Source organism: Manis pentadactyla, chromosome 10 (genome assembly GCF_030020395.1).
Source record: "Manis pentadactyla isolate mManPen7 chromosome 10, mManPen7.hap1, whole genome shotgun sequence".
Lineage (NCBI taxonomy): Eukaryota > Metazoa > Chordata > Mammalia > Pholidota > Manidae > Manis > Manis pentadactyla.
Window position 1 is genome coordinate 63,648,011 of NC_080028.1, and position 27,888 is coordinate 63,675,898.

At 38.0% G+C, this 27,888-nt stretch overlaps 1 protein-coding gene across 1 annotated transcript in view; it reads left to right on the plus strand.

The window, feature by feature from the left end:
* Positions 1–7,205: 7,205 nt before the first annotated feature.
* The window catches only part of RAB21 (RAB21, member RAS oncogene family), a 37,728-nt gene continuing 17,045 nt past the window's right edge, over positions 7,206–27,888 (plus strand). Inside the window, exons 1-4 of the mRNA XM_036930807.2 lie at positions 7,206–7,628; positions 18,485–18,544; positions 19,305–19,412; positions 22,386–22,449. Coding sequence (XP_036786702.1) covers positions 7,479–7,628; positions 18,485–18,544; positions 19,305–19,412; positions 22,386–22,449 — 382 coding nt within the window. The 5' untranslated portion in view covers positions 7,206–7,478. The remainder of the gene's footprint in view (positions 7,629–18,484; positions 18,545–19,304; positions 19,413–22,385; positions 22,450–27,888) is intronic.

Genomic DNA, 27,888 nt, shown 5'->3' on the forward strand with positions numbered 1-27,888 from the left:
TTCTGACCCATTCAGCACCAAACATTAGGAGGAAACTCCAAAAAGTTTGAGACTCAGAGGCCACGCTAGATGACATGCTTACCACAGCAACCTCGGTGCTTTACAACCAGGAGCAGGTCATGAAGGACAGGGCCCCAGAGAAGGAAAGGGAGAAGGAGACAATGTACCAGGAAGAGGAACAGAAAAGAGGCTAGGCATGCTCAATGATGGCAGCCGCCAGGGCCGAGGGCAGCCCATCAGCGCCCCAACCACTCCCAAAGGTGGCTCCACCAGGTGCTATATCTGCCACCAAGTGGGACTCTGGGCCAAAGAATGTCCCCAGAGGGACAGGCCACCTGTCACTGCATACCCAGGATGTGAGAAGGCAGGGCATTGGGCTGCCGTCTGGCCCTGGAAGGGATCAGGGATCTGAGGCAGCCCCAGGCCTGCAACTGCTCCACCAGGACTGACGGGGCCCCTCGTTCGGCCTCGCCTCAGGAGATCACCACAGTGGTCTACAGCCAAGGGTACTGATGGATGTAGCAGGTAGGACATGACTTTCCTTTTGGATACTGGGGCTACCTACTCTATTCTGACTTCCTTCTCCAGGCCCCTCATCCTTGGGCCTGTGCTGTCTTGGGGCTTAACCACCAGTAAGCCAACCTCTCTGCCCTTTACTTCCCTGCTCATCACCCCTTTCACTGCCCACCTGTCCCCTTCTTGGGGACCATAGCGGGTATGTGGACAGAGACCCTATTTTAAGCTCCTTCCTGGGTGGGCTGGACACTGCTGTTTGGGTTTTGTAGTAACAGAGATGTCCTTGGCTATGGCCAGTATATTCCTCCCTCATCCAGTAGATCACCAATCAGAGTTGACCAGATGGGCAGGATCCCTTCTCCCACTAGCAGTAGGGCTCAAGGGTCCCCTGGGAACCACAGAGGCAGCCACTAGAGGCTCCTCCCTAGGGATTCAATCCCAGTTATCCCAGGAAGTAGCTGAGAATTTCCAGCAAATGGCTGCTACCTTGACAGGGCAACTAGACACACTTGCTGGGCGGCTCCTCAAAACTGCAGAACATTAGACCTCCTCACTGCGAGTGAGGGAGGCACCTGCCTATATCTATGGGGGGAAGGCTGTTTCTACATCAGTCAGTCAGGCCAAGCACAGAAGACATCCAGGGGATCCTATACTCCACAGAGAAGATTCAAACTTTGGGCATGGCAGCCTCAAGCTGGAAATCATGGCTAATGATTTCATTCTTCACCCTTGGCATGACAGCCTGGCCCTGATGCCAATTCTTCACCCTTGGCATTTCCCTAATTTTACTAGTCATTTCCCTTGCTGCTGAACTCCCCTTACTTAACCTCTTTATTCAATTTCTTTCTTCCCAGCTTCAGGCTCTACATCTACAAATGATTCAAGATGGCTATCGGCCAGTTCCGATGCCCTTACCCTCCATTTGTTTTAAACCAGAACCTTTACCTGGGCATAGCATCCCAGATCCCAGGACCACAGGACTTAGCCAACCAGTCATAAATCCCAAACCTCAAATCCCAACTGACAGAGAGCAAGCATTGGGACCCAGTCTGTATACACTGCCCCTCCCTCAGCAAGAGCAGTCATTGCCCCGGTGCCCAAACAATTGGATCCCAACTGCTTGAGGGGGGAATGTTAGGAAGAAAGAGACATGAGCAGCTGGGGAAGGGGAAGATAAAAGTCCAAGGAAAAACTGCCCAGACTACCCAGGGAGGGGTCCCATGTGAAGACAGCAAAGGCTTTGCTCAGGGATAACTTCTTGCCTGTTGGGACTAGGCCAAACTGGTCCCAAGCAGGTCCCAACAGGCAAACAAAACTAAGAACTGCCCAAACCACACACCTCCTCATAATCTCATTAAAATATAATTGTGGTTTTGCCCCCTCCACGGGTTTCTTTGTGAACATTTTGGGAAAAGACATGTGCACCCAGAGAGATAGGTGTATAACTAGAGCTGTCCACCAAATGGCTACAACCTGTCAATCAAAAGGGCATCCCGGCTAGGTAGTGATAAATAGACCCTCCCCTAAAAGTTCAGGGCCTTTGTCCACCTTGACTCTGGCCAGCTCCTCCCTTGGAGTGTGTTCAAATAAAACTTTCACCTTGCTTCACTACTGTGCCTCTGCCTTTCAGCACTTTGGGTGGTGGGGACAAGAACTGAGGAGGACAAACTCAACTCATAACAATACCAGGTAGGTTTTAGCTTTAGCAAATAGATGTATAATAGAAATACTTACCAAGATGGGAAAAATCAGGGAGGAACAGATTTCAGAGAGAAATTGAGGGATCAATTTCTTTTTAACTTTTAATTTTTATTATTTTTTAATTGAGATACATACAATAAAATGCACAAGTCTTAGCTTATAGCTCAATGAATTTTGACATTTGTATACACTCTTGAAACCAGATCACTATGCAGATCAAGATATCAAACATTCTAATTATTTTCCCCCTTTGCCTAATTCACCCATCCCCTCAACTTCCTCTCCTATAGCAACCAGTCTATCATCTGTGTTTATGAATCTATTTTGGTTTGTTTTTCAGATTCCACATATAAGTGAAATCATATGGTATTTGTCTGGTTTTGTTCACTTAGCATAATGCCCTCTAGGTCCATCTGTGTTCTCACAAATGGCAAGATTTCATTATTTTTTGTGGCTGAGTAGTATTTCGTTGTATATATCTATCATGTCTTTTTTATCCATTTATCTATCAATGGATACTTAGGTTACTTCCATATCTTGGCTATTGTAATAATGCTTTGATAAGTATAGGAGTCCATACATATTTTTGAATTAGTGATTTTGTTTTCTTTGAGTAAATTCCCAGGATGGAATTACTGGGTCATAAGATGTTTTTATGTTTAGTTTTTTGAGAAACCTCCATACTACTTTTCATAGCAGCTGCACCAATGTATATTCCCACCAACAGTGTATGAAACTACCCTTTGTTCTACATCTTCACCAACACTTGTTATTTCTTACCTTGACATTAGCCCCTCTGTCTGGTGTGAGGTGATATCTCACTGTGGTTTTCATTTGCACTTCTCTGATGATTAGTGATGTTAAACATCTTTTCATGTGTCTGTCAGCCATATGTATGTCTTCTTTGGAAAAATGTCTACTCAGGTCCACTGCCCACTTTTCAATCAGATTATTATTATGATATATATTTTTGATGTTGTATGAATTCTTTATATATTTTGAATATTAGCCCTTTATCAGATGTATCATTTGTAAATATCTTCTCTCATTCAATAGGTTGCTCTTTTGTTTTGTTGATGGTTTCCTTTTGCTGTGTTGAAGCTTTTTAGTTTGATTTAGTCCCACTTGTTTATTGTTTTTGTTTCTGAGGGATCCATGTAAACATATTTTGTTTGAGATGTCTATTTGACACTTGAGTGAATATGTTAAATGGGAGTTGTGCATATACATCTGGGGCTCAGGGGAAAGATTAGGTGTGCAAGATGTAAATTTAGGAGTCATTAACATGTAGAGGATATTTCAAGCCATAGGACTGGATGAGATCACCTTAAGGGAGTTTTATTGGAGACAACTGTGTCTGGAAGCCCACTAACATTTAGAGACTGGGAACATGGAGACTTTGAGTTTCATTTTAATTCACAAAAATTTTATAAGAACAGGGAGAGAAAGGAAAGGCCATTAAAAAAATTAGGATTACATATGCTAAAAGTAGTCCATAAACCCAACCTTAAAACAACAGCAAAACTGGTAGGATTATTTTTCTTTTAAAGAAGTTTAATTAGAACTTTCCATGGCAACCTTTCTGAGGCAACCTTTTCCACTTGCTGAACTGTGCTATATATTCATAATTAACTTGATTTCACTTGTATAATTATGCTTCATTTTTTTGTGGGTTTTTTTTGGGAGGGAGGGGGATTTGTTTTTGGTACAAAGGAGCTATATGCATTGAAATTTGCACCCTGCCATGCCTCAACCTTCACCAATTAGGAATCTATCTTGAGTTATCTATTCACTGAGGTGACCTCACATTTTTGCATCTCTTATCTAGGGAAGAACTGGGGTTCCAGTTTTTCCTTGCATTCTCTATCAAGTTTATACAAACCAATCATAGCTGACTCCAAGGCTGACCTACGTGCTTAAGAGCACAGAATCTATCCCGGAATTAACCTGAATTTCTTTCAATGCTTGTACTAATGTAGGCTACTTGTTTTCTCCCAATATACTTACGTATTAGTTTTTTTTTTTAATTAAGGTACCATTGATATATGATTATGATGGTTTCACATACACAACACAGTGGTTCAATAATCACCCATATTATCAAGTCCTCACCCCCTCCATTGCAGTCACTATCAGTGTAGTAAGATGTTATAGAGTCATTAACTGTATTCTCTGTGCTGTACTACTGTCTCAGTGACCTACCTATACTGTGATTGCAAATTATAGTGCCCCTTAATCCCCTTCTCCCTCCCCACCACCCTTCCCAACCCTTCCCCTTTGGTAACCACTAATCCCTTCTCAGTGTCTATAAGTCTACTGCTTTTTTGTTCCTTCTGTTTTGCTTTGTTTTTATACTCCACAAATGAGTGAAATCATTTAGCATTTGTCTTTCTCGGCCTGTTATTTCACTAAGCATAATACCCTCTAGATCTATCCATGTTGTTGTATGGGTTTCTTATGGCTTCTGTAACAAATTACCATAAACTTAGTGGCTTAAAACCACATACATTTACTCTCCTCCAGTTCTGGAGGTCAGGAGTCCAAAATCAGTTCTCCTAGGTCAAAAGTAATGTGTTGGGAGTGGTGTACTCTCTCCAAAGACGAGGGGAAAATCTATTTCCTCTCTCTTCCAACTTCTAGTGGCTATTCGCATTCCTTGGTGGCTTGCATCATTTCAATATCTGAGTTCCTAGCTATGTTGCCTTCTCCTCTTTTGTGCCTGTTGCATTTCCTTCTGACTCTGTCTTATATGGATATTTGTGATTGCATCTAAGGCCCACCCAGATAATTCAAGATAATCACTCCAACTCAAGATCCTTAATTACCGCTGGAAAGATCCTTTTTCCAAATACAGGCACCAGGTATTAGGACCTGATATCTTTGGGTGGCCATTATCAATCTACTACAATTTACATCTGTATTTACCCACTCCGTGCTCAGAGCTATGCCAAACCCAATAATTGCAATCTGTGAACATTTGCAGTACTTTCCTTAAATTCCAGTGTAAACTAAACCTGGAAAATGATTTTTACCTTTAAAAATTATAGTATTTTACAATACAAATGTTTTAATTGTTTTGCTTCAGTGATAAATGCTAAGTACTGCATATATATAGGTTCTAGGACAATCAAGCTATTAACTAATTTGGGATTCATATAATTTGAACAGTGGTTGAAAGGATTGGCAATATTGAAAAGAAGAGAAAGCTTAAAGTAAGATCATAGGGCTTTCTTCATATGTATGAAGATATTTCACAGAGTATAGAGATTTGATACATGCCATGTAAATTGAATCAAGAACAACTGCAGGCACACCTCAATCTGAAGAATTTAGAATGGACAGTGGATCTGGCCCTTCAAAATGATGTCTCTTCCTAATTCTGGAAGTATCCGTGAATGTGTTAAGGCAGAGGGGAGTGATGAGAATACATCCTCAGAAATAATGAAGAGTATTTTATAAAAACATAAGTCTTCGCTAAAGACTGGTTCTAAATAAATCTAAGTATTATTATCCTCCAATCCATTTTTCAAAGTAAAGCCAGGTGATTTTTTTAAAAGTCTAATTTGCTTCTGTCAGCCCTGCTGATTTAAAGCCTTTATTTGCTGGAAGGCCCTTTCATTACTGACCCTTGTCTTCCTTGCCAGTCTCATCTGGGGCTCTTTTCCCCTCTGTATTCTTATCACACTTTCAGTTGCCCAACTTGAGATGCTCCTTCCTACCTCAGGGCTATAGAACATGTAGTTCTCTCTGCTCGCAAAGCTTTCCTCCCGTTTTGCCTAGCTTACCCCCTACCCAAAGGTAACATTCTCCCGGAAGGTTCTAGCATGCTAAACCAGTTGGGTCCCCACAGGCCATTGCAAAATACCCTAAACTGCTACAATCAAGATGAAAGCATTCATTATATAATTGACTGTATCTGTCTTTCCTAAAATGTAAACTCTTGATGACAGAGACATTGTATCTTGTTCAGCACAGTACCTTGCATATGGTGAACACCTTTAAATATTTGTTGAATGAATAAATGAGTCTAGTTTGGAGAGTTACAAAAGGTGTTTGATGAGAAAGAATATCCTGACTGACGCCAGATTTCTAGTTGCAAAATTTCAGAAACATGAGTATGCTTTCTTGTAAAACTGTATTTCATGGAAGAAAGGGGAGCCAGATGTGGAAAAATAAGCAATCATCAAACAAGCCAGATCTATCAAAGTGGGGTCAACATGGAATATCAGAATCTTCATGGAAGACAGTAAAACTGGAAGCCAAGGCAAAATAGCTTAAGATGTATCGTGCATTCATCCCCAAATATTTGTCGAATGTCAATTAAGTGGCACTTGGAGTTGGAAATTCAAAGGTGGGTCTTACACAGTTCTCATCATTAACAAATCTACAGCCTAATGAGAGACAAATACTCAGCAAAGTAAATTCCATTAAGTGTGATAAGCACTGCGAAAGAGGGTATGCGGTGTTATGAAATACTTAACTTGGGGAGTTGGGCAGGAAAGGACAGATGGACAGAGGAAGAAGGGTGGGTGGTCAGGGAAGCCTTTCCCGTGTAAGCTGAGACTTTAAAGATGAGGAGACCTGGCAGTCATGAGAAACTGAAAGAAGTTCAATAGCTATGATTTGGGATCCCACAGGAAATACTGTCAAGAGATTGAAGGGCATTTTGGCAGATTTGGCTTACAGCGACCCAGGGTCTGAGAGGTTATTAATTAGCTTTGCAAGCATTCTTTGGGGCGCAAACCACAACGTTCCGCATTTCGGCATTCCACTACGCTGGCCTGGCCTCAATTACTCATTCCTTCTGGCCGCAGGTTCCCACCAACTACTGAGTGGTGGTGGCCCGCTGGCAACCCGGCTCTGTCCGCAGGAGCTCCAGCCCTGTCCGGCGCCGCCCGGGAAGAGGCCCGTGAAGCCCCGCCCACGCCCAGGCAGGCGCTCCGGGCCGCGTCCCAGGGGCCGCCCACGCCGCGGCGCTCACGTGACCCGAACGTGACGTAGGAGGAAGGAGACGCCATTAGAGGAAGGCGGAGAAGGAGGTCTCTCCACCTTACCTCGGGTGCCTGACGTGGTGGCTGGGCCCCTTCGTTCTCGGACTTCCCCTTGGCCCCTCCAGGTCTCACCCCGAGGCGGGAGTGGAGACGGCGCCCAGGGTGGGCGGGCCGGTGCCGAGAGGCCTGCGTCGGCCGCGGCTGTGAAGGCTCTGCGGCGGCGTTTGGGGAGCTTTACGCGGCTCCGGGCTTGGGCGACCGGCGAGCGGGATGGCTGCGACCGGCGGCGGCGGGGCGGCAGCGGGCCGAGCGTACTCGTTCAAGGTGGTGCTGCTGGGGGAAGGCTGCGTGGGAAAGACGTCGCTCGTGCTGCGCTACTGCGAGAACAAGTTTAACGACAAGCACATCACCACTCTGCAGGTGCGGGCCCGGGGAGCGGAAGGCGGCGCCGCGGGTTCCCTCCCCCCTGCGGGGCTGCGAGGACTTCGCTGCCAGGTCCCCTGGATCTGGGCTCCAATCTCAGGCCTGTCACCTCCGCCTTCGGATTGCCTTTCCGAATCCGCTCTGGAGACTCGTAGGGTCGGGGCAGCCTGTAACGTGAGAACAGGCTGTGGGAAGGCGAGTGGAAGGGCCCTGAAAAGTCCCCAGTGTTCCCCCCGTGTGGCTGGCTGCGCAGGTCGTGGCGTCCCCGTCAGTTGGCTAGTTTTCCCCGTTCGATTCGCTAACGCTTGGGCCCTAGGTGCCTTCACCCAATGGTTACCAAATGTCAGCCCTTTTCTTTCTTTTGGAATTGGGAATTTAGCTCCGGATTTGATTTTGCGAACTAGGTGATTTGTAACTTAAGCGCTTACTGATGACTAAGTGTTTATGCAAGTTCCATTTTGTCCTGTCTTGGAGTAACGTGATGATTGGCAAAACAGGCATCTCTGGAGGGTTTTTGAAATGACCCTGTGTGGTGTGGGCCACGCAGTTTCATTGCTGCCTGCGTGGAACTGACTGGCGGGTCAGTCAGATTATTCGAGTTTGGTCGACCCATGTTCGCATGAAAACGTCATGTGAATACTGGCTAACAGTTGGTTCCCAAACTAACAGCTTAGCTGCCTCAGCTATTTATTTTCTTTTCCTGTTACATAGGGCCGACTTTCTTCGGCAGTTACATTGTGATTAGTTGGTAAAGTGTTAAAATGTACTCACTGAGAGTGAAACCAGCTTTGATAACAGTTGTAGTCTGCCTCCTCTCCCAAAGAAATCTGTCCATACTAGAAAAATATCCAACTAGTCTGACTTGATGAGTTTAGTCAAGAGTCTGTGGTTTAGTGGACTTTTGAGCCTGATTGTCTAGATTCATATCCCACCTCCATCCATTTAATTAACTGTGGTCTTTGGCAGGTTAATTAACCTGTCTCTGCCTAAGTTTCTTCATCTGTTAAAGTGGGCATCATAATAATAGTACCTAGTTTCTTAGTAGTAGTGCCTACTAAGGACCTGGCTGGTGTAAGGTGTCCATCTTTTTTATTACTGCTCCAAATTGCACAATACATTTTAATTAGTACTTGTGTCGTGTCTAAGAACATGGACACCTAACTAGAATGCAGTCTTCTAATTACTGTGTCATTTGATATTTGATGCTATTATTAAACTATTGAGTCTAGAATTAACAAAGATGCTCTGATTCCATGTTTTATTTTTACTCCTATGTAAAACATAATATCTGAAAAAGTAAATGTCAGGAATCTTTTTTTTTTTAACACTCTTGTACAAGAGCACTTACACATACATAATTTTGGTAATTTGTTATTGAGTGTTGCTAAGATCAAGAAAATTGGCAGAGTAAATACCTATGATCATTTGGAATTTAGAAATTCATTTAGGTAAAGTAGTAACAATGGCCAACATTCAGTGAGTTCTTACTATTTTAATTCTGTCATTTAATTCTAATAGCCTGTGATGTGGATAGTTTTATTAGCCCCCTTTTATAGGTAAGGAAACCAGCTTGGTTATGTTGAGTAATTTGCTGGCTGTCATACTGACACAGGTCATGGTGCCTAAGCTGAGATATGAACCCTGATCTCACTTCTGATTTTGAGCAGTTAAGTCACACTGCCTCTGGATTTTGGTAAACTACCCTTTTAGTGGTTTCCTTTGTGCCCCAGATCTAGGAATAAAGGGAGACCATTGTAATTGAGCTCTTAATTTTTTAAAAAGATAATTTAGCCCTTTAATGTAAAAAACTATACTTTCATTATACATTTCAAAAATATTCTTGAAGCTAAGAGCCGGCTAAAGATTTTTAAATATCTGAGAGAAATCACTGCAGTGTGTGCAGGGGAGGATGAAGTTACTATAGATCTTCAGTATCAAAAGCATAGCAGTCCTGATTTTAATATTTATTAAATCATCACAGAGTATCTGAATTCTATTACAGAATTGAGAATTTTGCTGCATACCGTTGGAAACACCATATCTGATCTCTTAGATGTAATTTCATCTCATTTAAATTTTTTTCAGAGAAATTCGACTTCTTTAGGACCCATAAAACACAACCTTGTATCCTTTTAAGATCCAGAGGAGATCATGCAGTAGTATCAGAAAACACTGGAGGAAGAGTTCCTCTTTTTTCTCGTCCACAAAACTACCCACTACCTATCTTTGTAAAATATGTTTTGCAAAGTATATTCTCTTGTATTTGTACTTCAAAGAATTGCAAGACTGAGGGGACTCTAAAATAGTTTATGATTTACTGTTTCAATCCTTTGTTTAATAGTTCAGTCAAGTGATTGTCCACTTTTGTTTGAACGTAAGTAAGGAGGTAAGATGGACTGATACAGAAACTGGAAAACTCAGTGTTGTGAGGTGGCCTGTTTCATTTTTGGACAGGTCTAGTTTCCAATGCATTTTTGTGTGTTTTTCCAGTAGTTTCTAAGATCTGTTTCTTACAGTTCCCAGTTCTAGTTCTGTTCTCTGAATCTTGGTCACACATGACATCCTTTCTGGTAGTTGAAGATGGCTATCACATCACCTTGAGTCTTATCATTTCTTGGGTAAACAGATCTAGTTACTTTAACTAAATCTCCTATGACATTATTGTAAATAGTTTTACTATTTTGACATCTCTTTTAGATAGTCAGCATTTAGTCATTGTCCTCCTTGCTTAAAGTGTGATGCCTTGAGCTGTAGAAATGATTCCAGGTGTGGTTTTAACTGAGCAAAGAAGTGCAGACTATCCCCTCCTATATTGAGAATCCTTTTCTAACACTGAAGTAGAAAAGATTCTGTGAGCCTTTGGGGCAGCTGTCATATTGATTAATATTAGGCTTGCTATCTTAATCTTACTTGCTTAAAAAAAAAAAGTTGTTACATGCCTCAGGTTCTTTTTTCTTTGATTTTGTTTTTTTTCTTTAATGTATTTGACCCATTAAATTGGCTTTGATAGGCTTGCTCCAGGGATTAAAGCCTGTTAATGACCTCTTAAAATTTGATTTTGTAATTCAAGAACACTGATTGGGCTCTTATGGGTCAGGCATTTGGTTGGGTCCTGGGCATGCATGGAAGAATAAGAATCGGTCTTTATTTTCTGAATTAGTTGCTTATTTTAATTTTGTCCCTGAAGATTTGGTAAGAATGTCTTCAATGTTCTCGACAGGCTGTTAAAGACTTTGAAGGACATTGAGAGATGGGGCCAAGATAGTCCCAAGTCTGACTATAGTCCAGTGATGCATGACCAGAGATATATTTTTCTTTAGATGTGCAGAACCTTAGGGTGGAGATGTTTTTAGACTGTGTATGGGCCACAGTCCACCTTCCCCTTGAGTGACAAACAGTTATTAATGGAGTGTTGTGCATATTTATGATAATGGAGCAAAAAACAGCTTAACACTGACCGCTATGGGGTACTACCTAGTAGACACAAAGCCTTTAATGAAAATAGTTACTTCAGCATTACAGGCCTCCTGGCTTTTTTGTCCTAGCTACATCAATCTTGCCCACAGGGAATATCGTGAGATACTTTATCACCTGCTTGCAGCACTGTGTTTCTGCATTAGGAGGCCATATGGTATGGTAAAAAGGTAACACAACTTTGAAATTAGACTTGGGTTTGAATTTGGCTCCTGTCTCGTAGCCATCATGATCTTGGTAGGTTATTCAAATGTTTGTAAGCTGGCTCTTTATCTATAAAATTATTCTTATTCATTGGATTTTATTGTGGTTAGAGAGCCATTATATGTAAACCTCCTAGCACAGTGCCAGGCACATATTTGTTTAATAAACGTTTGCTGTTGAAAGGTAGATTGGTGCTTAATTTGTTTTTTTTCATGGTAACCCAGTCAGAAAGATAATGGGAATAATATAACATGAGTTATTTTGAGAACCATGTTGTCTCTGAAGGATCACCACATTTTAGAGATTATATATATGTGTATATATATATAACCTATAAAAATACATACACACAAACATACATATATATTTGTTTATTACCCATTCTAGAGTTTTGGCTGGGATGGACATTTCTGGAAATTGATTTCTTATTTGAAAATTGTGACATTGCCGTGCTTTAGTGTTTCAGTACTGCTCCTTTTTTGCAGAGCTTCTCTTGCATTACTGGTCTATTTCTGAACTAATCTTGTAGGTGAGCTCTCTGAAAACTAAAGATTCTTTACCTGACCCTGGAAACTTGATCTTACACAGAGTTCCCAAGGTCTCTTTTGTGATTTCTGCCTTATTTGGAGCTTTGATAAACTTGACAGAGACAAGAAGGACAATTGGTGGGGAGAGAGAGTTACTGTTTTTTCTCTAGAATTTATTAATGCAATACTGCTGAAACTAAGCAATTAAATTCCTCTTCTCTGGAATTTATTAAGGCTATATTGCTGTGCCTAAGCAATTAAATTCAAGAATTGTTTGTTTCATACATGTTATATCTCAAATATTGTGCTAGCCAGGGAATATAAAGTCTAGTAAGGTACTGTAACTGTCAGTGAGCTTTCTTGACTTTATTCTTTTTTTAAAATTAAAGTATCATTGATATACAATCTTATGGAGATTTCACATGAACAACGTTGTGGTTTCAACATTATTGAGTCTTCACCTTGGCTCGCCCACCCCCCCATCACTTTCATCTTGTCTATAAAACATGTTATAAAAATTTTTATAATTAAAGCCATCAGTCATCTTCCCTGTTAAAATTCTAACTGGGATTCCACCTGTCTGCCTCCTGAAGTCTAGGGTAGGTGCCTGTCTTGATTATCAAAGCAGTGCTGGAAGGTTGTCTGGGCAGATAGTATCCTGACAGTTTGGGAGATGAGGGAATTAAATTAAGACTTGGATTAAATTTCCCAGGTCCCACAAATAATAATGATATACTATTTTTTCTTAAGGATACTACCTTTTAATTTTTTTTTTTCCCCATTAACCTTAGCCTCCTGAGCAACACTTGGCATTCAGGTTCTAGCAGTCGGTTTTATGGTTAGCATCATAGTCTCTGGTCTAGGAATCTTGGTTTCCTTATTTATAATATTAATGTTTTGAATGCCTTAAATACCTTGTAAGTAGTTCTGGAAGCCACATCAGTGTTCATTCAGCCATTTCATACAGTATCTTTATAAAATAAAATAGTTGAAGTCTTCCCCTCACCCACCCCCCAGATACTACTAGATACATGTGGGCTATGGAAGAATGGGGATTTTTGCTTTATTTAAGAAAGGAGTTTTTCTGAATTGTGGCTTTGAATTTCTGAGTATTCTGTATTTGGCATTTTCTGCTTTTTGTGTTTTGAGTTACTCCTTAGAAGGCACTTTTTGACTCTCAAAAATATTTACTTGATTTCTAAACTGATTATAATCCCTCTTTGTAGAAACTGAGGGCAAGAAATGTTGATGTATTCACACACACAGCTTAGTTTCCTTTCTTTCTTTTTATTTTGTATATGTGTGGTTAAAATATATTTGACATATAACATTGAGTAAATTTAAGGTGTATAACATGTTAACCTTTACATTTGTATATGTAACAGTTTATGTTAATATGATTGCCATTGTAGCAATACAGCTTGGTTTTCTAATAGCTAATTTGTTATTGCCATGCTAAAGATAATTTATTTTATAAATTAGCTGCCTGAATTCTTTCATGTGGTAAGTCTGGAAGTAGTAATAGATACTTCAAATACTTAAGCCTGAAACAATGTTAGCGACTGTAGCAAAATAATGTCACTGCTTACACACATACACACACACACACACACACACACAGTAATGAAAGTCTTTTGGATTTAAAAGATAGTATTTGCCCACAGTTCAGTTCCTTTGTTGTTTTGTCAGTGGTTAGCAACACAGCAAGTGATCTCGTTAATAACACCAAAAAACTCCCCCCAAATTAATAAAGCAAGTTATGAAAAGACTTGCAGACATAATTTGTTTACTATTGTTTCTCTCCTATAATCCTTTTTTTTACAGAGATTTAAAAAATTACTCTGATTTTGTCTAATATGTTGCATAAATAAACATCAGGTGCAAACAACAAATATCAGCCTGAGCTAATAAATTTGTTGATTTTGTTGATAGCACTAATCTTTGGAAGATGAAATAATTGGAATTAAAAGTAGTGATGCTGTAATTCAGGGTTTGGAAGAGTAAGGTCGGGAATGTACAATTACTTTGATCCTCATTACTATGTGTGTACTCTGAGAATATTTTTAGAGATGAGTTGGTGTCCAGGAGCACTTAGTGTCCAGGTGAAGGAGTGCCAAGTTAAGAGTGTGTGTTCTAGAATAGGCAGCTTTGTGTGATGGAAAATGCACTGTGCTGTTAAGACAGGCTTCCATCTACTGTAGTACCAGTCTGAGTTGTCTTACCTTGGCTGAGTCACTGTATTTCTTTAAATCTCATGTTCATAGCTGTAACACAGAGCTATTTACCTGCTTCACAGGGTTGTTACAAAGCTTACAAGAGACAGCCCAGGCACAGTGCTTGGTGCAAAGAATGTACTATTTTTTTCTTTCTATATTCCTAGAACCTTTTGAACTGATATTGTTTAATGCCATTTTCCCCTACCCTTTCTAGACTGCTAGTTCTTCACTGAGATTTTACCAGGATTTATAAGTACTTTGGGAAAATTGTTTTTGGTATGTGCATATTAGCATTTTTCTTGGAAGTGAGTGAGTTCAGAGCTTTCATTATAATTCTCAAAGTCCATGATCACTTCCCTCTCCCATGCCATGCAACAATTTAAACCACTGACCTAGACTAGGTATTGTAACCAGAAGTGGTGTTTCAGTAGCCTAGGCAAATTAAGTGTGTCTCATAGGAGTGGTTAAAAGTAATACAAATTTCAGCCTTTTGAGTGTTTGCTGCTGTCTTAGTGTTACATAAAATCTTCCAGTGTTAATTGTTTTTTAAAATGCTGATATTTGTTCTTTAAGAAAATATCTATAATATATTAAAAACTTAGGATTTATGTACATATGAGATGCTTTATATTACAGAAGGAATCTTTCCATAGAGTGAGACTTAATTTTTTCATTATGAAGGAGGAAAAAAAAGATTTAGTGGGGGTCCTTTTCTGTGCATCAAATACTGAGTTAAAATAACTTGGTTTAAATACACATAAAAAAGAAAATAGAAAAAAATAGTTTGGTTCATAAGGAAATTTTGAGGAGCACATCTCTTACATAAATTGAGTTTTACCTGCATTGGTTTACACAGACACATTGTAGGTGTGTTTTTCTACAAAAACAAGCGCGTGTTGTCTTTGGGCAGCACCGGGGCCCCTGCCGTTCCTTCCACAAGAGAAGAAGTGTTAGCTTAGATCCCCGTCTGGGAGGTGCCATAGCATAGTGGTTATGAGTTGTGGCTGGAGCCAGATTGCTTGGATATAAATCCCACTCTGTCACTTACTTGATGAGCTTTGGCGAGATACTTAGTCTTCCTGTGTCTCAGTTTCCACATCTATAATATTTGGATATTAATTATATGTAGCTTCCAGAGTATTATGAGAATTAAATAAGTTAATATTGAAAACCTATGAAAATACTGCCACTTTCACAGTGCAATAAAAATATGTAATCTAGTTAACAGAAGATTCACATCCATGCGAAGATAAATGTAAGACAGTATATGCTGTATTTTATTAATCAGGTTCCCTAAAATTCTTCAGGATGGAGGAATTCAGAATGGGTGATATGAAAGCTTAAAATTCATGGAAGGAGAGCATAGGCCATGCGCTGGACTTGGATAGATGTCATTCAGATAGAACATAAAGAATAGGCTCAAATTAGAGGGAAATTTTGTGAAAGCAACCAGAATTGGAAGCATTCTTATATGTATATAGGCCATATAAGTTGGGGAGTTAGAGAAGTACTGGAAGCTATTTTAGGAAAGTAAATATGGACAAATTGTGAAGGTCCTTGGTCACAAACTGACTTTGAGATTTTTATTTGTAGGTTAGGGCTCCCTAACTTTTATAAAGGAGAAGCTTATGAATGATTTTGTAAAAAGTGCTTTGTACAGTACTTAGTGGAAAGTAAGCATTCAATAACTGTTAGCAAATATTAGCAATGGTAGTAAAAATGAAAGTGTAGTGTTCCGCTATCTGGATAGACTATGTGTATTTTTAAAAAATTGCCTATTGGTGGACACTTAGGACATTTTATGTTTTTTTTTCTTCTTCTTATAATCAGTGTGTGATGAGCACACTTCCCATAAAATTGATTTGACATCCATGGTTCCCTAGGAGAAACTTAATACCATCCCTTAAACTCACCATGGGAGCGTGGTGATGTTTCAGAGGGGATGATAGAAAAACAAAGAAGTTTTATCAGCTTTAATTTATTCCCCTTTGCTGAGAAATCTACCCAAAACTCATGTTAGAAAGGTTATTATGGCATTAGCTGCCAGCAGGGATGTAGTTCAAACATACTTATTAAAAATGGTGTTTATTAGAGAACTTTTCTATGAGTTACAAGATTTTTTTTAAGTCATGGAGGCTATGGGAAGATAATTTGTCATGTAGACAAGAGTATGAGGTGAGACTAAAGGTATTTATATTATAACTGAATATATGACTGGTGGTCATAGAACTTCAGAGGAAATATGAAAACAAGACTTGGTAGGTTTTTTGGGAATGTGGAATAACAGGGGAGGAAGAATATTCAATGATGATATTTCTAAGATTACAAACCTCAGTGACTTGGAGAATATGTTCAAAATATAAAGTTAGAGTGGAAAGCAAATTTTAGAGGGAAGATCTGTTTAGTTTTACCTATGTTTGAAAGAAGAGAGGCAGTTAAAGTAATCTATCCATTAAATATTTGGATAGGCTTCTTATTTTGAGTTTCCTTAACAGCATTGATATTGAAGCCAGGAAGATGGTTGAGTTCAAAGGAATTACACAACTCATAAATGGCAAATGAGATTCAGATCCAAAGTTTTGCTTCGAAGTTTGCATTCTTATAGCTCCATGCTGTGAGTGGGAGAAGTAGTATAATCTCATTTATTGTCAAAACATATATTAGGTCTTCTGATTTTCCAAGTTACTTCTTTTGTTATTTTGCCATTTAATTTATTTTATACCCTTTCCTAAAATTGTTGTTTTGTTTAGTAAAATATCTTGAATTGTATAGCTCTGGCCTTGAAGACAGGCAGTCCTGGGTATGATCTCAGCTCTGCTTTGTCTCTGTGCATTCCTTAATCACTAAACCTATTGACCTTTTTTAGTTCCAATAATACTTGTGCATATAGCAGAAAGTCCTTCCTGAAATTGAGGTTACTTCTCTTTCATCCTTGCCTTTCACCTGTTTTACCTTCCTTCTCTGCACTCTTTTCTATTTAGGTATGCCTAAATGTAACTCTTTGCAGAGCTTGGAACTTGGCTCGTTTCTCCTTTTTAAACATGCCAGCTGACTTCTCATTCTGATTACATTTCCTCTTTAATTACTCTTCATTCTGTTCTCTCTTTTATGTCTTCATGGATTTAGGTCAGGCCCCTTTTTCTCTCCAACTTTATAATACCCTCCTGGTCCAGTTCTGTACATTCCAGTCCAATTTCTCCTCCTCGTCTAGTCTGTACTTTCCTGTCCAGTCTCTCCTATCCCAGAGTCATTTTCTTGAAATATAAGTTGAATACTTCCCTACTTAGCAACCCTTCAGTGATTACCCATTGTCAGTAGTGTTATTTCTTAACACTTGTTCCCTAGGATTAACTAGGTATTTCTTTAGGGAAAAATAAATGAGTTTGGGAAATGCTTGATAAACGCAATTAGTTGGCCTTCCTTTTGGCGGATTCTGAGTGTGCTAAGGTGCATTGCAAATGTACAAAGGGGATACCGAACAATTTGCAGCATTTCCCAAACATACTTGACTATAGTGTACTTAAAAAAAATGTCTAATGTCTTAAAACAGGTTTTATTAAGACCCACAGGTCCATATGTCTAGACATGGATTTCTAGGACTTTTTTTCCCCCTCAGTCTTTGCCTATCTTTGTTGTCTCATCTCTGGTATTTACCATACCAACTTGGAATTGCCCATGGGGTGGGGGTCATGTGTTACAGGCTTCAGTGGCTTCACCCATCTGTCAGGAAACACCCCCTGCTACTCCTAAAGGGGAGCTTATTACCTTCTCTCTGAAGCCTTCTTTGACTCATCCAGGCAGGCTTTACATTTAATTTCTCAGCACTTCCCTCATAGTATACTTGGCAAGATCCTCCATTTTAAGAGTAATCACATAGTACTGTAATTTCCCTTACATTTTTATTTCTACAATAGACTATAAGCTCCTTGAAGGCTGCAACCATTTAATTTCATTTCTAGGACAGTAGTACTTAGGACCATTGTTAGATATAAGTTAAATAATTGAATTATAAGGTAATTTCAGGAACAGTTCAAATAATATTGATATTCATTTAAGTAAATGCCAGGAAATATTTATTTTATTTCATCTTAGAAATCTCTTAGGCTCTTTCTATAATAAGTAGGTAAGATAGCATCAAATTAAGTGCTGTAGGAAAAGTTTTTATGGGGAAGAAACAGAAAAAGTATCTAATTACCATTTTTTTGTATTTTTCATAATTTGTGTTCATAAAACAAAACATCTTATATTAGAATATAAATAATGCTGTATCTTCACTAAAAACAATGTTTGGTCATTAATAAAAATTCAGTGCTTGCTTTTTCTCCCAGGTAACTTGAGTTTCATATTGAGACAATTCATTCATCTATAGTTTTTAGGATAAGAAACATTATTTATATGAAACATTGTTTAATGTGTATCTCTCTTTTCTTAGGCATCATTCTTAACAAAGAAGTTAAATATTGGTGGGAAGAGAGTAAACCTTGCTATATGGGTAAGTCAACAACTGAGTGAAGACCTTTACCTGTTCTTGGTATTCTAATAACACTATGACTCAAGGAATAGGAATTTGAATTTCTGGATTTTTTTTTTTTTTTAAGTTAACTGAAGGTTAACCAGAACTTTTTTTAATAACCGTTTTTTTTTTTTGGAAATCTAGTTATACAGTTTTATACATGAATATTGCTATCATTATTTTTCAGCTGGTAAAGAGTCCACTTAGAGGGATTCCACATCAGAGAAAGCTCAGGGAGGCCTTTCTCAGCCTGCTTGGCCTTTTCTCCTTTGTCTACATGTTCCAGCCTTCCAAGGGAGTGGCTAGTAAAGAGTAGGCAAGGGTAATGCAGTAGAGGACTGCACCTGTTGGCAAATGGGCCTGTTGCATGCTGTGTCCTTGTCTACTTCCTCTGTGGGGAATGCAAATTTAGGGCAAAGCCTATACCTGGCTTATAAATCCATTTTGGCCATTCTGACCCTCTGGCAACTAAACCACTTTTTTAGTAGGGGTGGGAAGATTGCTGAGGTCGGGGAAGGGCTGGGAGGGGAGAAGAAACCTTTGTATAACAGTAAAACATTAAGTATTGATTATAATGATTTGGAAAAAATTTTGTAACCTGTTTTGTTTCTTCTAACAGTGTTTTGGGATTATCTGTAACTTCATGCCTCACTTTCCAATTATTCAAAAGTTCACTGTATTTGCAATAGCAGATATATTTTTTTCTTCTTATCTAATAAATATTTGTTGCCTTATTTAGGATACAGCAGGCCAAGAGAGATTCCATGCATTGGGTCCAATTTACTACAGAGATTCAAATGGAGCTATTTTAGTTTATGATATAACAGATGAAGACTCTTTTCAGAAGGTATTGTATTTATTTATGGGTAGATAATTTAGAAGAACAACACTGATTTTTCAAGTCTCCATTAACATGCCTTTGTTTAGTAAGGTGATGAGTGTGGGTTTTAAAAGTGAAGTATAGTTTGTGCATAAATGGTGACCACTCATTTTGGTTTGCAGATGGCCACCCTCTTGCTGCATCCTCCGACCACTCATTTTTTAGTGAACTATTTAATTCATATTAGCAATATGAATATCAGAGTTTTTAATAGTTTATTACATGGCTTTCTCAGATATTAGGAAAGGGGAATAATTTGAAGTAAAGCTTCAGAAAGATATAGGGGCTTTTGGAAAAGTCAACATCCATTTCTTTGGTTCTGTACACACTGAGCACCTGAAAACTTATAGGTATGACTGTGTGGACTCCGTAATTGTGAAGAGGAAAAGGAGGAACAAAAATTAATGACTACATGTCCTGGAGGATATAATATAAATTTTAGAAGGACAGTCTAGGTAGTGTTTATTTTAAAACTTCTCCATTTTTTCCCTACCCCTCTTTTTATACCATATATGTAGGATTTTTGAAGTTGTTTGTGACCAAAAATGAGTTACTATTAAATTTACTTCTTAATTCTCATCACAGTCAGCATGGTGACTAATCACTTGTTTGACTTTCCTCTGAAAGCCTGTTTTGGAATATGTTTGTCAGGGGTATGTAACTAAAAGGGTTAATTTCCAAAGCAGAAACTTTTCTTGTCTTGAATTACAGGTTTGTTCTTACTAAAATTGCTTGCCTTTTTAGTTTTTTTCTTTTCATTTATTTCCCAGTATTTCACTGATGAAGCAGATGTACAAGGTTGCCCTTGAATTATTAGTGTCATTTGAAGAAATTTAGTCCAAGGAATAGAGAAATGAAAGGATAGGTAGCTTGCAGATTTAATGGTATTTTGAAAAGGTGTTTTGCACTTGCTACTAACTGCTGTTTTCCCTTCCTATCGTTTGTCATTAAAAAAAAAATGGTTTAAGTATTATATTGATGAAGAGAAGATTGTGTCTTTTAAGTTGAAAAGGGACCTGTTATCTCTTGCTGCATAATAAAATCCCCAAAATTTGGTGGCTTAAAACCAATTTATTATTTTTCATGATTCTGTGGGTTGACCAGGCTCGTCCTCTGCTCTGTGTTTTGTCAGTGGAGTTACCTCATGCAGCTACATTGAACTGGGAATTTGGCCAGGCCAGGACCATCCAAGAAGGCCTGGTTCTCCTCCGTATGGCTTCTCACTCCATCTAGTGTCTCATCCTCCTGTACTCTCTCCACATGCTCTCTCATTATTCCATATTCTAGCCTAAGCTGCTTACATGACAACTGAATCCCAAGAGTGAAGCTTCCAGGCCTTTGTGAGGCTTAGGTCTCAAAGTGGCATAACATTACTTCTGCCACATTCTCTTGGTCAAAGCAAATTACAGGGCTTGCCCAGATTCAAAGGGAGGGGAAATAGATTACCTCTTGTTACGAGTATTGGCAAAGAATTTGTGACCATTTTTAACTAACCACAGAACGTATGAGGTAATGAATAGGATGTCTGCAGAGGGAGATTTGAGTGCAGTAGAATGACAAATTCTTTTAAAAATTGGTTAGATTTAGTAGGTTCTGATACTGTATGTACAGGAAGTACAGTAATACATAATTGGATTCTGGCATGTTTCCTTTGAAGTGATGAGGATGTATGTTTTATACCAGTACAGTCAAAAGTTTTCTTATGTGAAATCAACTAGGGATGGAAGTTAAATGCTTCTCTGTGAGCTTCATATACACTTATGTAAATGAAACAAAATGCTTCGGCTGTACTGAGAAAATTATGGTTCAGCTCTATTATGAAGGTAAGGTGGTGATATGATCACCTTTGCTTTTATAAAGATTTTGGGTTTATTAAAGCAGTTCCTCTGTATTCTTGTAGAAAGTAGGACTGTGGAACTATTACATTTGTACTGTAGGACCAGATACCCAATAGGTGCTTACTACATACCTAATGTAATTTTTATAATTTATAGATATGTATGTACTTTTTTAAGGAAGGTGTATAAGTTCTGTGTGGTTTAATTCCATACAGATTAAATTCCATTTCAAAAAATGAAAGGAGGTATCCAAGTTTGTTCTTTATCCTTTTTTATTGTAGTCAACATGTTTAAAACTGTGTTAATAGACTAATTTACTTAATTCCAATTTACTCCCAACTGTGCCTACTGCTATACTTCATCCATACTGAAGAATCTGTTTGTTACTAAAGTTATCATACACCTTTGGTTCTCCACCAGGGGCTGGCAGGGTCTGGAGACATCTCTGCTTGCCACACATGGAAGATGGTACTGGTATTTAGGGCATAGAAGGCCAGGGATGTTGTTCAGCATCATGCTTTGCACAGGACAGTCCCTCATGACAAAGAATTATCTGAGCCCAAGTATTAGTAATGCCGAGGTTGAAAAAAACGTGTCAGATACTGAAGGATGACAGGTTTTTTAACTCTTTTTTTTTGTGTGTGGCCTTATGCATTTTTTTCCTTTACATGTGTAATGCAGAAGCTCCTATGTCCTCTATTTTGGAACCAGTTGGGTTACAAAGGACTTTTAAGCCCATGTGTTCAAAATGAACTTAAGTTCAAGGTGACTCTATGTAAGCATCTCTGATCAGAGGCTGGAGTTGACATGCTTTTGCCATGATTGGTAGCTTTGCTCAGATCTATGGAAGATTTACGAAAATTTGTAATTATCATTGCTTCTGTCTATTCCCATATTCAGGTATAGAGAGAAATCTTTCCATTGGATGTTTGTATATATGTGGTTTGCACTGTAATCTGACAACAGATGATCCTATAGTGAATCATTCACCGGCTATTAGACAAAATTCTGAGATATTTTGACAATGCTGAGATTTTGGGGTGTTTTAATGGTAGTCACTGTAATAAGGTTTGTTTTAATATTTACTCTTTTGTATATACAGGTAAAAAACTGGGTCAAAGAATTACGGAAAATGTTGGGAAATGAAATCTGTTTGTGTATAGTTGGTAAGCATCATTACTTTTCAAAAATGTCCTTTATTTCCTTAATACTTTATTAAAGAAGAATAAACAATCCTCATTTTAAAGTTATATGAGAAAAAAAGGATGGCACTTTAATATTTAATGTTTTAGAATAATATAAGATTTGGAGGTGATCTTTCAGGAGATTCAAACATCTGTAATTCAAGGATTGCTTTGGGGAACACGTGGGAAGATAAAATAAGCATGTAAGGTGTCAAGTCCCATCCTTGCTTTAATTTGACCTTTAGTTTTTCACTGTAATATTTTGTTTGGAAGAAAAGAGTTCAGGAACTACTTTAAAATAAAATTAAAACTAATGACTTAAACTAGTATTCTTGTTCCAAACATTTAACTGTACATGTTTTTCAAATAAGGACAAATTTGACTTAAAGATATAAGTAGATGGTGATACTAAGGTGGAGGAATATTCTTAACGGGTAAGATAAAGGAACTCTAGAACTCACTCTTGGACTTGTGGAATTTCTCTTTGGTTCCCTTTTCTTTTAGATTATTATTTCTGTGATGTAATAGATAATTAGTGAGCAATAGCATATACCAGACATTGTGCTATGTACTCAGTAGACAGTATTTCATGTAATCCTCATAATTGAGGGCTTTATAGATGTAGCTGATACTTAGTAGCTTGCCCAATATCAGGCAGCATCAGAGATGGGGTTTGAATTGAAGTCATTCTGATTCCTATGCTTATGCTGTTAAGCCTCATGATGAATAGTCTCATGCTGTTTTCTCTCATCCTTTCTGTGTGATTGATAAGAGTAAAAACAGCCTTGGAGAAAGTGGGATTTTAGTGGAGGGCATAGAATGTAGTGGTCGTGTGGGCAAATTCTGTGTTTAGCCTTAAGAATTTGTTTTTTTAAACTTGAGTTAACATTTCTTGTATTTTGTCACCATTAGATTAGTTCCAGATCAGGGTGCAAGTCTGGGGGAAGAGGTCAAGGAGATGATCTGCATGCTTAAACTAGATGCCAGATGTTAGGCTAGGTGGTGGGAATATTTTCAGCTCAGAACACTCAAGTGGTAGACCACATAGGAGTTCAGGGCCAAAGCTGCAGCTAATTGTTGGGGAGTTTGGCCTGGCCTTGTCTGGAATGTAGGACTTACTAGGAGTGGACTTAACACAGTAGGTGAATGACTGAAGATTATAATAATTATTGGGATGCTGGTTCTCTCAGAAGAGAGAAAGAAATGACTTTCTGAAAGTCAAAGAAACCTCAAGAGCTTGTTACTTGACAGAGGTTACAAAATAACATTAACTGGGTTATATAAGAAGAGTTAGCTGGGAAATGAGCTTATGAGTTATTCATTTAAACTCTATATTCTTCATGTTCATATTATAAGAAGGTTTAGGAATATTGGATCTGGTAGCTTACTGCCTCAAGTAGGGTCAGACAATCTTCATTTAATGTTATATAATGTTTGCTAATGATTGATATAAAGTATAAAAAGCTCTCTTTTCTACTGGCAAGTATGACACAGAATTTTAGGTGTAATTCAGAATTGGGAGAATTTGTGAGGCCATTTATCACAAAATGAAAACTTCATAAAGTTAATAGGTCTGTTTAGTCAGTACCTTAGAAGTCCCACCTGTGCTGCTATCTCATCCCCACACAACCCCACTGCCCTCCCTTCACCACCTCCCAGCCCAAACACTATCATGACTTTTTAATGCATGGACTAGTTTTGTTTTGAATTTTATCCAAAGGGAATCATACATGTAGTATGAACTCCTTGTGTCTGTTTTTTTGGCTTTTCATTTTGTTTGCAAGATTCCTCCATGTCCTTATATATAGTTGTAGCCATATTCTTCTATTTGCTGTATAATACTTTATTCTGTCACTGTTCCCACAGTTTATCCTCTTGCTATTGATGGAAATTTGCATTATTTTTTTCAGCTATTGATTTTTATTCTACTCTTTATAGTAGTTCACCGTTTATTCTCTCTGTTTTATTACTAACTTCAAAATAATGCTACCTCACAGGATTGTGGTGAAGATTAAATAATGATTTGGAAAATACTTGGCATCAAGAAGTACTTGACAAATATTTGTTCCTTTCCCTTTACATGAGACAGCCCTTTAAACAACTGAACTGTTCTTTGACAGTTCACTGAAATTTTATATTCTCTAGGTCTTCAAATATTTTTCATTTGGCCTAACTTCCAGACATTGTCATCATCCTGAATTATTTTTTCCTAGGTTTATGTCAGTGTATCAGTGTGTTTCATACACAGGAACACTAGAATCCAAACATTTTTGAGCCAGTGTGCCAGTATATATTTACATGATTGCCTCTCTTTTTTAAAAATCCTCATACTATCCATTTACCAGCATTGCCCCAAATTGCATACTTTTTAGCAGCATGTCAACTTAGTATCTCTTTTATATATAGTGAACAAAATCTAAACTCCTTTTTTTGTAAGTATTGCTCTTGACAGACTTCTCCCATCTTGTCCTTATATATTTAGACCTGAGTATAGGAATTTCAACTTGTTATATATTTCTGAGTCTAAATGTCTGATATATAATCTAGCTTTTTCATGTGTAAATGAGTTTTGAACCTTCTATGTCCTTATGTAAGCCACTGATGGTGTATTAACCAGTAATAGAAAAGCCTAAACACACTAGCAGAGACTTTTCCCTCTGGGGTTTAGTAACACCATTGATCAGAGCTGTGATTGCTGTTTGATAGTATTTTGTTTCTAGTCTGTCCTTAACATTTGTATGTTTGCTAAACATGTTTATAATAATAGTTGTCATTTATTGAGTGCCAGATACTGTTCCAAAAATTACACATTTATAGTGTCATGTAAGCCTCCTTGACAACATTGCAAGAAAGTATTGTTGCCATTTCCTTTTCACACATGAGAAAATGGACTTAAAGAGCTTGATACTTTTCAAGTATGTATCTAATTAGAGGCAGACCTGGGATTTTAACTCAGGTCTTTTACTTCAAGCCCATATCCTTAACCAACGCTATATATTGCTTGCTATGTACCGGACTTTAGGAATAGTGTAATGAATAAGTAAACAAAATAGGTATGATCCTTGTCTTCCCAGAACTTAATATACAGGGGGAGAGAGAAAAACAAGCTATTTTATGTTACAATAAATGTTATGAAGGGGAAAGTACAGAGTACTGTAATAGCACAGATGCAAACCTAACTGTATTTGGAAGGGGTGGGGGTTCAGGGAAGATTTCCAAGAGTGTTGGATTAACAACATTAGCTAGATGAAGCCAGCAGGATGATGGTAAGAAGTGTGTTACCTGTCATGGGTTCTAATTCCCTCCTAACAATACTGATTTTTCCATTTGATCATTCACTGTGATGAATATGGCTGATATTAGTAATATCTTTATTGAGCAGGTACTATATCCTAGGCCTTTGACATATATCATATTTTGACATCAACCCTGTGAAGTTTGTTAGCTACATTTGTATGAACTGAGACAGAGAGGTTAAGTAATTTGCCCCAAATCTACACTTACGAAGTTAGCCAGGACATAAAAACCAGTTTTATCAGATTTAAAATCCTGGAAAGCTTCTTTCCCCTAGATAACTTACCATTCAGTCTAAGTAAAATATGATTCTAGCTCTTTATTGCTATTAGGCCATCTGTCCTTAGCAATGAGTATATCCCTTCCATGTTCTTAATTCAAATATTATTTTTAAAGAAGATAATGTTTTTACAGTTACTAGCAGAGTGCCTTTTCCTCTCCTTCTCCAACAGCATCGGGCAGTTTTTTTCTAACCTGTATACTTTTAAGTAGGTACTTCCATGAAGATGGTTGTCTTTGAAGCCTATTGAAAGTTCCCTGTGTAGATGCACAGTAGTATTGAAACAGTTAATGAGCCTCAAAGCCTTAATCCTTTAGGTGTCTTGCTTTAAAAGAATATGAGAACTGAAAAAGTTTTGTGCTTTGGAGAGATTCAGTCATGAATAGGTAATTTAGTCTGCACTGTCTATTATGAACACTGATTGTTCAAAGAAATAGTTATTTAACAGAGGGATTAAAAATTTACTTTAAAAATAATAATTAGGTTATTAGCTATTTTAATGATAACTGGATTTATTAAAGTTAAGTTTAAAATATTAAATAATAAAGCAGTGCCTGAATAATTTCTTCTAAGTATTCACTTGAAGCAGTAAGGTGATTGTCTACCTGTCCTCATTTAAAAAAAAATAGACATTGATAATTCTGGTGGTATTTGAAAAAAACAGCATAAAATATTTAGAAAAACAACTCATAAGTGCTTAGTTATTAGAACAAAAATCTTGCTAACTACAGGAGGCTCCTGTTTTACCTTTTTAGAGGTAGAATCATGTTACTCTGTTGGAGCCACTGGCCACTAGATGGTGCTTTTTGCATTCTTTGTAACATAAACCAACTTGTTTTTCCTCTGGTGACTATTTGATATAATGGCTGTAATATTTAGCAAATTAGAAATTTTATTGACAAAGTAAAGTGTAGGAAATCAGAACTAATGTTATCCTTGCTGAGGTAGACAGATAACTGTTCAAAGAAGCAGGAATTCATTACTGAATTTATTGGTACCTACAGAGCTTTAGTATATATATTCCACTTCCCTCCCTCTTACCGTTAGGCTGCCTGTCAGATAGTTGCTTGCAGCTGCTCATAGTTAGGTGCTCAGATTATTTGAGGTCCTCCATATACAGAACCTCGGGGCTTATACTTCTCAGTTCTAAGCATTGCATTTTTTTTTTAGTTGCTTGCTTCAATGCTTCATTAGAAATTGTCTTCTAGACTCTCTAAGGTCCCAAGAAAAAAATGACCTTATTTACAAGGTGTCCTTTTTTCCCCCCATAGGTCAGAATAGAAGAAATGAAAATATTTGTTTCAAGTGTCCTTCCTTAGGGTATTTATCTGCCTTTCCTATATTTCCATTACCCTTAGCACTCTTGTACAAGTGTCCAGCTAGTTCACCTTAATCTCTACCCTGCATTTAATAAGGACTCTGTATTTTGAAGTTTCTTCACTTTTGTTCTGGGGGCGTTTGAGCGTAATCTCCATTTGGTTCCATTGTTAAGGAGAGCTAAACTTATTTTCAGTAATTTTAAATCTGCATGATATGTATAAAGTTCTCATATTTTTAAAACAAACAGTACAGTTTCCTCCCCTGTGCTTGAAAAGTGCTTAAAAAGTCATACAGTTTAGTGCTATCTTTAACCAGTTCACATCATCCAGGAAACCAAAATACTCTTAGGATACAAGAGCCTAGCCTAAATATATATATTTTTTCTGCTTTACAACAAACTCTTTTATTTATTTATTTTTATTTTTTAAAATTTTGTTAATCTACAATTTGTAATCTACAATTACATGAAGAACATTATGTTAACTAGGCTCTCCCCTTCATCAGGTGCCCCCCCCCCCACCCCATTA